This window comes from Myripristis murdjan, chromosome 16 (assembly GCF_902150065.1).
Source record: "Myripristis murdjan chromosome 16, fMyrMur1.1, whole genome shotgun sequence".
In the NCBI taxonomy this organism is placed as follows: Eukaryota; Metazoa; Chordata; class Actinopteri; order Holocentriformes; family Holocentridae; genus Myripristis; species Myripristis murdjan.
In genome coordinates, this window is record NC_043995.1 from 14,731,067 (window position 1) to 14,742,618 (window position 11,552).

The 11,552-nt window shown below is 41.5% G+C and overlaps 1 protein-coding gene across 1 annotated transcript; it reads right to left on the reverse strand.

The window, feature by feature from the left end:
- Positions 1 to 63: 63 nt before the first annotated feature.
- LOC115373852 (cleft lip and palate transmembrane protein 1-like protein) lies at positions 64 to 11,491 on the reverse strand. The gene is made up of 17 exons (XM_030072448.1): positions 11,113 to 11,491; positions 10,321 to 10,412; positions 9,384 to 9,549; positions 9,117 to 9,244; positions 8,052 to 8,130; positions 5,566 to 5,683; positions 4,886 to 4,980; positions 4,654 to 4,738; positions 3,786 to 3,886; positions 3,096 to 3,161; positions 2,675 to 2,725; positions 2,490 to 2,572; positions 2,108 to 2,142; positions 1,850 to 1,905; positions 1,638 to 1,682; positions 1,264 to 1,397; positions 64 to 910 (listed from the first exon to the last, which is right to left on the reverse strand). Exons 1-17 carry the CDS (start codon positions 11,311 to 11,313, stop codon positions 844 to 846), a joined length of 1,602 nt encoding a protein of 533 aa, XP_029928308.1. The 5' UTR covers positions 11,314 to 11,491; the 3' UTR covers positions 64 to 843.
- Between the last annotated feature and the right edge of the window lie 61 nt (positions 11,492 to 11,552).

The following is an 11,552-nucleotide window of genomic DNA, read 5'->3' on the forward strand; positions in this document are numbered from 1 at the left end:
TATCTGTGTTAAGACAGCCATATGAGGATAAAACAAGTCCAAAAAATGATTCAGTCAGGCAACACTTTAATCATAAAGATCAGTCCAGTTGCAACAAATGGTTCTCCTGTTATATTTCATGTCATGGTTCTGTAAGCATGGATAAAACTCTCCCAAGGGTGCATACTGACCAGAGCCAAACAGAAACACATCCTCCTGGTCATGAAATACTGCAAATATATAATCATTAAGGAGTAACTAAACCCCAAATGCAAAACACTGAGGCCTGACCTCTAATGGTGGAAAGTAGCGTGCCTGGTCATCACCCATAGAGTACACTAGGTGACACCACGCACCCTGTTTCTCACAGCTAGAGGTCACTCTAGCTTTAGGCATGAGGTTTAGTTACTCTTAAAAGGACATGAAGGCATGGCAATCCTGCATAACATCTTAAGTGGAAAGCATATCTAAATAAGTGAATAAAACCTCTGCAGGTGAACACTAGAGCGCTAGAGGGAAGATTCATCAACGCCAAGCAAAAAGCAGAAGCATCATGGGTGCACAACAGGAATAAGTGAGAAGCAGCTCAGCTCAACTACATCACATTGTTGTCGGTGCAGGTCTTGGATCAGCTCTTAGCCGGTGTTGCTGCACTTCATACATCAGCTGTTTTTGTGCCAGTGAGAATCTAAACTGAAGATCTCCGTTCATTCATTAGTGCAGTGCTGATTATTCATTCATTTGTTCACTCATTCATTTGTCTTCCATGTTCCTCCTCAAGGTTGATTCATTTCCCTCTATTTTTTTTTTCATGTCAGTGTATTTTTTTTTCCTAAAATAATTGGGCCTAATTCCTTTGTCTTCTCACTGAGTCTTAAGTTTCTTGCTGTGGCTCCCAGGTTCTCGTCTCCTGGCCCTGGTGGCATAGCCCCTGTTGAAAATACCACATGAAATTAAAACATATTTTTCATCATTTCACTAAGTAACTGAGAATATATACATCTACACATTTGTAGAATGGGAGGCAGTTACACATAATAAAATTATATAAAATGGTTTTGGTTGGATTTCACGGGGCCTAAAGCCACAAACTCCCTTAATCTATGAAGGATCATGCTCTTCGATTCATTACGTATAACTTGAAGTAGTGTTATGAGGTGTGTGTCAGTGTGCTGTGAGGTGCCTGGCGCTGCAAGAGGTAAATCCAGCAAAGTAGCTGCAATGAATTCAGTGTGTATGTGCGTCTTTTGTAATGTTGTGTGGAAGCGGTGTGGGGTGTCCTACCTGCGCTGGTAGAGGTAGAGGAGGAAGAAGAGCTCATCTCGGAAACAGGAGAGCTGATGGGAGGAAGAGAAGGATCCAGACGAGGAGAAAAAGGAGGCACAGGAGCACAGATCTGAGACAAGGGTGTTCACTCCCTGGTGGAGAGAGAGGAGGGAGGAGGAGGAGGAGGAGGAGGAGAACATGGGCAAGGATGGAGAGCAGTGGGAGAAAGAATTACAATACCAATCACTCTGAGATTAAAATGGTTCCTTATTATGTTGCTACTTGGTGTATTATGTTTAAGTAGCCAGCAAATCTGATTCTGATCCTGGGGCTGAACTACTTTGGGACTGTTTTGGTATTTGTTCTGGTGTCAACAGGTCAATAGTACTCACCCTGTACATCAACACGGTCCCCTGCAGGTGGCTCACAGACTTCAACTGATAGAAAGAGAGGGGAGGAAAGAAAGAGAGAGATGGTGTGTGCAGGACACAGGAAAACAAATCAAAGACAATGAAGGGGACAATGCATCATTTATAAAGTTTAAATTATTCAACTTCAGTCTGGATTACAAGGAGATAGTTTGGTATTTATCAAGAGGACACACCTTGTGGTTGATGTAGAGCTGTGGGGCCATAGACAGGAAGCCGAAAGCATAGACACCTGACAGAAGATGAGGGAAGAGTTATACTGCAAGTGACACAAATCATAATGGGCTATTATAAATGATTCCCTTTAATTTTACAAGGAACATTAATGGGCCTTTGCTTCAGTACATTGCAGAGCTGTGCTGTCAAATGAACAGATGAGCTGCTGAATCAGGTAAATAAGTTTCTTTCATGGAAGCAGATACAAATAAACTCACCAGACACCAAACTGTTGATCAGCCAGGAATAATAACTGTCAACACAACATAACATAGCATCAAATAGGTCACAAGCACATAATCAGTATCGCTATTAGATCTGTAACCTGCTGCATATGTATTAGTTAATGTTTCTTCCATTAAAACAGACAAACGTTTCATCATCATTTAAAAGAATGAGTAAACACACCCCAAGGACACATTCAGATCTGATATGGATCTGACTACCCCAAATGCTTTTGCAGGTAGAGTCCATGCTACCTGGATATAATCAAAGATAAGGCTGTACTGGGATTATAGCTAAACAGTGACACTGAATAGATGACTTATAAAAATGAAGATTACAATCAAAATATGTGTCAATCATGAGGATCTGGCTCACCTCTTGTAGCGCAAGTAGGCCAGGGAGAAAATAGCACCACTGATACATAGAGGATAGACCAAGTAGGACAGGTATCTGGAAGCCTGGAGTGATCATCACACACACAATTTAGGGAAAAAAATCCTTAGGGCATAAATAAACATCTAAAATGCTTCACAAGGAGGGAAATACAGTTAGGAGCATACCTGTGCATCATACTCCACTGTCCTCCTTTCTTCTTCATCCAGCTTGTTAACCTGCAAGATGGAAGCGTCTACATTAGTGAAGTCAAAAAATATAGATATAAATTGGACACAAAAGCTCAAATCCCTGGATATAGAGTGAATGAATAATGCCTAACAAAAAACAGCAGTAGTGCCTCTGAGCATGGCACAAAAGCTCAAATCCCTGGATATAGAGTGAATGAATAATGCCTAACAAAAAACAGCAGTAGTGCCTCTGAGCATGGCACTTAGCAGCTGCAATACAACTACACACTGATTTCTCTGTTTATTTATTATTATTATTATCATTATTTGCCCCCACGATGAGGTTGTATCATTCCACACAGATGATGCATGGATGGTAATCTTTCCATTGGCCTCTGTGTAAATGCACTGCACTCACGTGAATGAGAGACTTGGAGCTTTTCCATTGCACCTGGATCTTAAACACCTTAAACACCTTCCACACCTGGAGGGGAGACAGGGTAGAGGGTCAACCCACACAATATCAGTCTTAAGCAGAGGTGAAAATCTTTGGCTTAACAGATTCAGTTTGATTCATAATTCACTAGCGCGGCGATTCAACTGAAGGATGATTTTTTTGTTTGTTTGTTTGTTTTTTAGCAATTCAATTTGATTCTAGTTTGTAAACTACAAAAATCATTTAATTTCAGACAAAAATTCCATATCCAATAAATGCATGCAGTGTGGTAAAACTAGCCTTTCCCTTCAACAAAAGGAAAAAATTTAGACAAGAGAACTAGTTAAAAATTATTTATTAGAAAATGCATTTCATAATATTATGTTATATTAGCACAACATTAGGTCTTTTTTTAATCAGGGAAGATTCAATTCAGAACATTTCATAAAAATTCCAGTTTAACTCAAAGAGATTCATTGCATTTTTTTTTTTTTTTTTGCAGATCATTCATTCATGCGTTCATTTTCCACACAAAAACGTTTCTGTGTGGAGTCTTTTTTCACCAGAACAATACATTGAAATCAGCAGAATTTATCAACGATGCATTAGTGCAATTAATTAATAGTTCTATACATCATAAGTTGTATCTAAGAGCCAGGTCATGGTACTTGCCTCCACGCTCGCTCCCAGCCCTACAGGAACCAGCACCAGCAGACTGGTCTCCTCCAGCAGATGGAGGAAAATCAGCAGAGTGCTGAGGCAGCGCCACAGAACTAGAAACAGACAGAAAGAGAGATCATTAGAGAGATCATTAATGAACAGTACAGCACAAACTCACAGAGTTTTTATGCTGCATTGGAAAAGTGCTTTATCTCCAAAGAGACCAAATTACAGTGATGTGCTTTACTAATCATGTTCTTTAGGCCCACAGCAGTCAATCATATGTCAGTGGGACAGATTTTCGCAGTTCAGTGGTTTAAATCCGATCTTTTGAAAAGTGGCAGTAAGTTTTTGTAAGAGGGTTTACTTTGAATGTTCAACATGGATGCTATTATTTTTGGCAGGAGCAGGACCTGTAGCCACGTCAAGCTGTAGAGAAAGAGAAATAGAGTTTCTCCTCCAAAACATTTATCCTCCAACTCTCAGAAGTGGAAATCATTTAGAAATACCACATGCCTTTCTACCACCTGTGTGCCATATGGATTAATGACATGCTGGGTATTATATAATACAATATCTACCTCCTCAGGCCTGGCATCTTGATATAGGCCTTCATCATCGAACCCAGTTTGATACCATTATAATTACTATCTTTGTCATAATTATCCTTTGTCATTGGGAGACTGCACTCTGCCATGAAAGCATCCTCCAGTCGCTGCTATACTGCATTGGATTGCATTTCCAGCAAATAATGAAAAATGTGGATGTTCATGATTGTGTGTGTGTGTGTGTGTGTGTGTGTGTGTGTGTGTGTGTGTGTGTGTGTGCGCGCGACAGCATAGATCAATAAGTGTTATGTAATTTGACAACATTTCCTCACCCAGCTTCCTGGACATTCCCACCATGCTCTTCTTTTTTCTCCAGGAGCTGATGTCATTTTTAAGAGCCAGGAACTCACAGATGAGCTGTAAAGAAAGCATACAAAACTCAATAAACAGATTTGAAAAAAAAAGAAAAAAAAAGACTATTGTTGACTGAAGCTGAAATTTTTTTTGAAGTCATATCTTAATCTCAGTCTACATGACTGTGTAATATGTGATAGTGAATCTTACATGTAGAGCTGTGATGAGTGCAGTGAGTATCAGCACGTAGAGGTTGGAGCCCACCAGAGTCTCTTTAATCTCATCGATGTTCTCCTCCGAGAAGCCTAAATACACACAAAGAAGCAGCATCGATTGCTTTAGTTTGGTTTCTTCTATGCCCCACAGCTGCACAGACTTGTGGCATGGAGGGACAAAAAAATTCCCAAAAGCAAATTGCAACAAATAGATACCACATATTTAGGTTTTAAAATACCAAACACCACTTCACAAACCCCAAATTTGTGAAATGACCCCCTCCCCCCCCCCCCTTTTTTTTTTTCTTTGTGAAATGGCTATGTGTATTTCTGTCATTTGTTTCTCTGTAAAGCCCATTGTGAATCTGCTTTATTAATAGCATCTTATGAATAAAATATATATGACTCAATCTGGTCCACAGGCTGTACCCTGAGTGTCTCTGCTCTGTATCTTCACATTACAATAATGATAGTCATAAATTTATGCAGGACTCTTTAACTCATACTTTGCCTTCTTATTACACCAAGCTGTCACAGAGAGTAGATCACATCCCACAGACAGCCCGTGAACCCTTTAATGAGATACCTTACTGCAATATCTCACTAAGCTATAACTCCCTGAATTCCCACAGTTAATATCCAATGACTCACTAAATTGTCATGATCTTGTCTCACCAAACTGTCTCAGGGAATAAACAACATCCTGCAGGTGGACCCAGAATCTGAATCTCCTCAGTGAGATCCCCTCGTAGGACACACTCAGAGGGAGCTGCAAGGTGCTGCTGCTGATCTCCTGTAAACACATGACAACATGACAGGCAGATAGATAGATAGATAGATAGATAGATAGATAGATAGATAGATAGATTCATTGGGCTCTAGTTTCCCGGCGCAGCGCAGGGTGGCGCAGTGAGGCGCACCCTGCGCAGAGCTAGTTTCGACCAGCGCAACGCGCGAGGCGAACGGTTTCCAAGTTTCGCAGACGGATCTGCGCCGAGATGGGAGTGGCGGCGCAGCAGGGGGAGGTGTCGACAGATTCAGCTTGGCGCAGTGACAGTTTCGTGCCAAAAGGCTTCGCCGAGGTGCGCCAAAAGCTCGCCTCCTGAAACCACGTCTACTTTCGGCGCAAGGCGCAGCGGGGCTGGCGCAGTGGAAGTTTGGCTGACAGGCGGGCAGTGCGCACACGTCACCACAACCTCACAGGCAGGTTTCCAGATTGTCAGACACATTAACAATGCAATAAATACCCACAGAAACCACTATTCAATGCTACTATCTCAGTCAGCACATAAACGTATCTCCATATCGACTGTGCCGTCACAACTGATGTCAGATCAAAGGAGATTGGCACCGTTTGGCAGCGTAATGGAAACCCAACCTGATCACCTGTCAGTCAAACAATGTGTCCAGTACAGTGATGTCTTTTTTCCAGTTATGGTGTCTGGAGCTGCTCCTGTTAACTACACAGTTTTTCTTCCATATATATTTAAATATTCCACTCTGGGTTTTCGTTATCCGGTAATCACCGGACTATGACTGGTAAAATCTGCCAAAGTCCGGTAATTTTTAAATGTCCGGTGAAAATATTCACAATTTGAATTTTATTAAAACAGTCAATTTCCACGTAATTTTATTTGTAATTAAAAAAAAAAAATAGACTGCGTGATCCCTGTCTCCGGTGTACCAGAGGGAGAGAGAGGGTTTTTTTTCTCTGCAGAACCGGATCAAAACAGCGCAGCAAAGTCGCCTGGGGCAGAACAAGGTCACAAGACTGATGCGCATTGCAAGTTGCGGAGAGACACTTGAGACTTTTGATTTTAATTCAGCTGCTGAATTAAGTTTTTATTGCATCTATTTGATTTCAAGTTGGCAGCACGCCGCGTTATTAAAATGATATGAGCCCGTTTTTTTGTTTGCAAATTGTAGTTGCAATTGTATGCAACGTTCATGTTAAAAGAGCACAGGCTTGTGCAATATTTATTTATTTATTTTAGACGTTACGCACGTGAGTCAATTGACGGCACTAACTTAATTTGATACAGCCTGCTTTTCAATAAAAAGATTACGCTATAAATTGACATGCCTTGATATCATTCTTATATAGCCTGCATATAATTTTAAGCTCAGTAAATTCAGATAATATTTGACCGGAATTTCAAACATTTGTCCGGTAAATTGAAAACCTGACGGTCACGTTGTCCGGTGCCAATTTTTTCTAACGGAAACCCTGATTTGCCCTGCGATGGACTGGCGACCTGTCCAGGGTGTTTCCTTGCCTTCGCCCTATGAGCGCTGGGATAGGCTCCACCACCCCCCCGCGACCCTAGTGAGGATAAGTGGTTTAGAAGATGAATGAATGAATGAAACCCTGATTCCACACATATCGAAAATGTAAAATGCATAGGTTCCTTGCCAGACACTGGGCGTTTAGAACAGCGAATGTAAAAGCTTCCATGAACCGGATTTTGTTTTAATCTCTAGTGTGTTGTTGCATCAGTAAGTGATGGAGTCGAAAGTTGCAAAACAAACATGTAGGCTATTTATATGAATATGGCGAGGATTATCCTTTGAGGTAAAAACATTCATTAAAAATGGGGGCTTCACAGTAAAATTTTTATTTGCTCGTAAAAATCAATAACTTTAACAGACGGTGACAGAGCTGGAAAAAAAGAGATGCGAGGCAGGCAGGTAATGGAAAGACAGGGGACTCAGGAATTTAAGGATAGATGCATGGATGGATGGATGGGTGGTTAGATGGATGGGTGGACAGATGGATGGCAGGTAGCTCCAGCAACATTGCAGCATCCAAGACTGGCCTCAGTGCGTGTGTGATGCGGCTGCTCTCTTCATCCATGTCAAATGTGTAGACTACCACTACGCCTTCGCGCAGCGCATTTTAAAGGCGAGGACAGGGGCTCATTTGATTGCTTTAAAGTGAATCGGCTGTGTCAAACCCACACCACGCCTTCTCTCCTCCCTTGCGCCGGTAGGAGGAACGGCGCACTAGATGCGCCAAGGCGCACGGCGTGCCAAACTTGCAAAATCCACTTGGCCACACCCAGGTGGCGCAGCGCAGCTGCGCTGCGCCCGCGCCTCGCCAGGTCTGCGAAACTAGAGCCCATTATGTTACACATGAGACTAGATTGTTTAATGTGTCCTACCATGAGATCTCTCACTCTGAAGCTCAGCTCATCAACCAGCAGCAGAGGGAGGTAGGTCATCTGTCTGCCTTCCTGAGAGCTTCAAGGACAGACAGACAGACAGACAGACAGACAAACAGACAGACAGACAGACAAACAGACAGACAGACAGACAGACGCATAGCTTTATATTAAAAGGCAAGTTGACACTTTCTCATTTTCAGCCTGGTGGAATTACAATGAGATTACAAGACAATGTTAAAGGAACAGTTCATCCACAAAACAAAAATGTATATTTTTCAACCTAACCCTAGTGCAATTTTCCCATCTGCATAGAAAACTATATCTATCTGTCCCCAGTGGGTATGAATTTGGAGCAGATAGAGAGATTTACCAGTGTTCTTTGGCAGGAAGAAGTTCCCACTGAAGATCTATCTCCCCAAGGAGTGTGGATTATGTCAGATATCTGTGTCACTGTTTTTGGAGAGAGCTGTTGAATTTTTCATACGTATGTTTTTGATGATGTGATTTCCACAGTGCAGTATCCCTGCAGCAGTGTGTGATTTCTGAAAAATCAATGGCCAGTATTTTTTGAAAGGTTTTTACGGGGGATTTATTTATTTAACATATGAATAGAGTCCTCAACCTGAGCTCCCCACCATTCAGCTAGACTTGCCAGTCTAGTCTAATGAACAATATGAACTGATAAGGCCACTTGGATAAGGGGTGAAATGTCTTCTAAGACATATAACTATGTCCAGTTGATCTGATTCAATTTCATCGAGATGCCTATGACCTGGACAAATGAGAATATGCATAGACATATGATAGAATAAATATGAGTGTGACCACCAGTTATACATTTAATACCCTTGTTAAAACATAGCTGGCCAAACCACTCACCCATAGATCCATATATATACTTTGTACTGTCAGCAGGAGTCTAGTATGGTCTAGTACAGTACAGAAATAAAACAGAAATAAAAGCAGTTTTATGATGAGTGCACCAGAGGCCAGAGCACAACTAAGAACCTCCTACAACCCTCTCAGGGACTTCTGGGATCACTGGGACTTTACGTGACTTACACTCTCATATAGCGCCGCACATCACTGGGAAGCCCCGCCTTGCTGAAGGTGAAGTCCTCTGACATCATGGTGATTGACAGCCGGGGTCTCCAGTGGGCCACAGGATTCTGTGATCCAGAGATGCGCTTCTGAAAGAAACTCGAAAAAAACATTTAATGTCCCTGGGGTTCCACTCTTCACAGGTTTGCAGCAGCAAGTGGATTTAATTCACAGATAAAATACAGAAACTTATTGGTCTTTTTTTTGTTTGTTTGTTTTTAAAATCACCTTCTGCATGTCTGTGTGCCTGGGAGTGATGTGAGTAGTGATCTGAGCTGCATAGTGAACCTCCCTGCTGTCCTCCAGAGGTGAAACTCCGGCTTTATGAATGTACACAACTGCATACAGACTGCCATTAGCACGAGTCTCCTCTGGCAGGGAGACATTCACCTGCCTATAGGGAGAGAGAGAGAAAGAGAGAGAGAGAGAGAGAGAGAGAGAGAGAGAGAGAGAGAGAGAGAGAGAGAGGGGTAAAAGGGACAAAAAGGTGAAAAGACACAGACAGAACTATGTGATGATAATGATGATGATGATGATGATGAATCAATTACTAAATACACACACTGTTGTCTTCATTAATTCACTTTTAAGCTGCATGATTGTTTAAGTGGTGTCATTCAGGGGACGGATGTAGCTGTCTGAGCTCATTGGGCCAGTGATATTTCAACCTTTATTTTTGGTACTTTTTGACCAATCACAGCTGCTGTGCATACACTTAGGAGGTGTACACAGAAGCTACCAACCGATTGGATGATTAAGTAAGACTGCTGGATGCCCTCATGCAACAGCTGAGATCACTGGCTGACCCATTTAAAAAATGAAAATGATTTCATGATTTTTTTTTAAAATGAAAATGTGTACTTCAGAGAGCTTTATCTTTAATCTCACCCACAGGAGTCTAATGAAGATCTTCTGCTCCTTTCAAACATTCATGTTTCAACTGATCTGGTTATTTTTATTGTGTAATTAGAAAAAGTTTTTACAGGCTATTGTTTTTACAGTAAATCATTAAATCATTATATTTGAAGCACCATGTTTGAAAATGGAGGCCTACTGACATTGAACCTTATTGTATATGACAGAGTACAATTAAGGCTTAAGGCACAAGATGATTACTTGACTGGCATTTGGTTATTGGGGTTGGATGTCTCGATGTCAAACACACCTTTCAAATGTGGAGTGTGAGTCAAACGGGTCTATTTTCATAATGAGGTTGAGTTGACTGTGTTCTGGCACCAGGCATGTGAACACACTCAGCTGGAAAAGACAGGAGAAGAGAGCAAAAGAGAATTGCAGACACAAAACATACAGTCTAGATTCAACTGATATACAGTCAAATAGAGGTAAAATAGATACTGCAAATTTTAATGAGCCTGCAGCCTATTCCATTATTGAACCTCAAGCTCTCAATGCCTGTGAGGAAGGCAATATGGCATATGAGACATGGAAACTGGAAACTCTGAATAATTTTCATTGTTTATTGAATGTCACAAGTAACAGCTGATGCGACTTAGCATTTTCAAGGCACGCATGTTGGCTGTATGGAGCCAGTAAAGCATAAAGCATGATGTGGATAAAATGTATCTCTATGAATTTATTGACTAAATGCCATGCAAAGTGTATTATTTGCTGTGTTTTTAGGGTTTTTCACCAAGCAGACTACAGGCTAAGGGCGACATTTAAAATCAAGCTCAAAGAGCAGATTAGTATTTATTGTGATTGATGTATTTTCCATGTTAAATTAAAACTGTTAAGTATTTTATGTTTGTTTGTTTATTAAATAGATGTATTCTGTAGATGTCTTCTGTTCTTAAACCATAAATTAATACAAAAGCTACACACTTAGCTGTCAGCCATAAATCACAGTCTGATCCTCATCTCATATCTGCCAATAAAAATGTTTATGATACACACACGCACGCACGGGGAACGCGCCATGGCTTGTGTGCGCACTAACCTGCAGCCTGGGTCTGGCTGCCAGGTAGGAGGAGATGCAGAGCTCCCCTCTCCCTCTGTCGCATGGCTTGGTGTTGAGGAAGCCGTACAGCAGCCAGGCGGTGTGCAGCATGTACACCACAAACACCCCGACCAGGATCTTGGTGATGGAGGTCCTCTTCCCTCCGCTGTCCCCGGCTTTAGAGTAACACGACGGGAACATGGCCAGAAGTGATGAGGATGTACCTGCAACTGTCAGCACCGAAAAAAAAAAAAAAATCCGACGCAATCTTGGTTGGAGAGCAGCTTTTTTGATATGAGGATAATCTAAAATACAAAATCAAAGTTAAATAGAGAGCGTGTGAGAGGCTTTGCTGAGATTGAGGATGTTAACACAATAAAGCTCCTTTATTTCCCCTGCAAAAGCATCCTTCCGGTCCAGACCTGATCTGCATCCAGAGG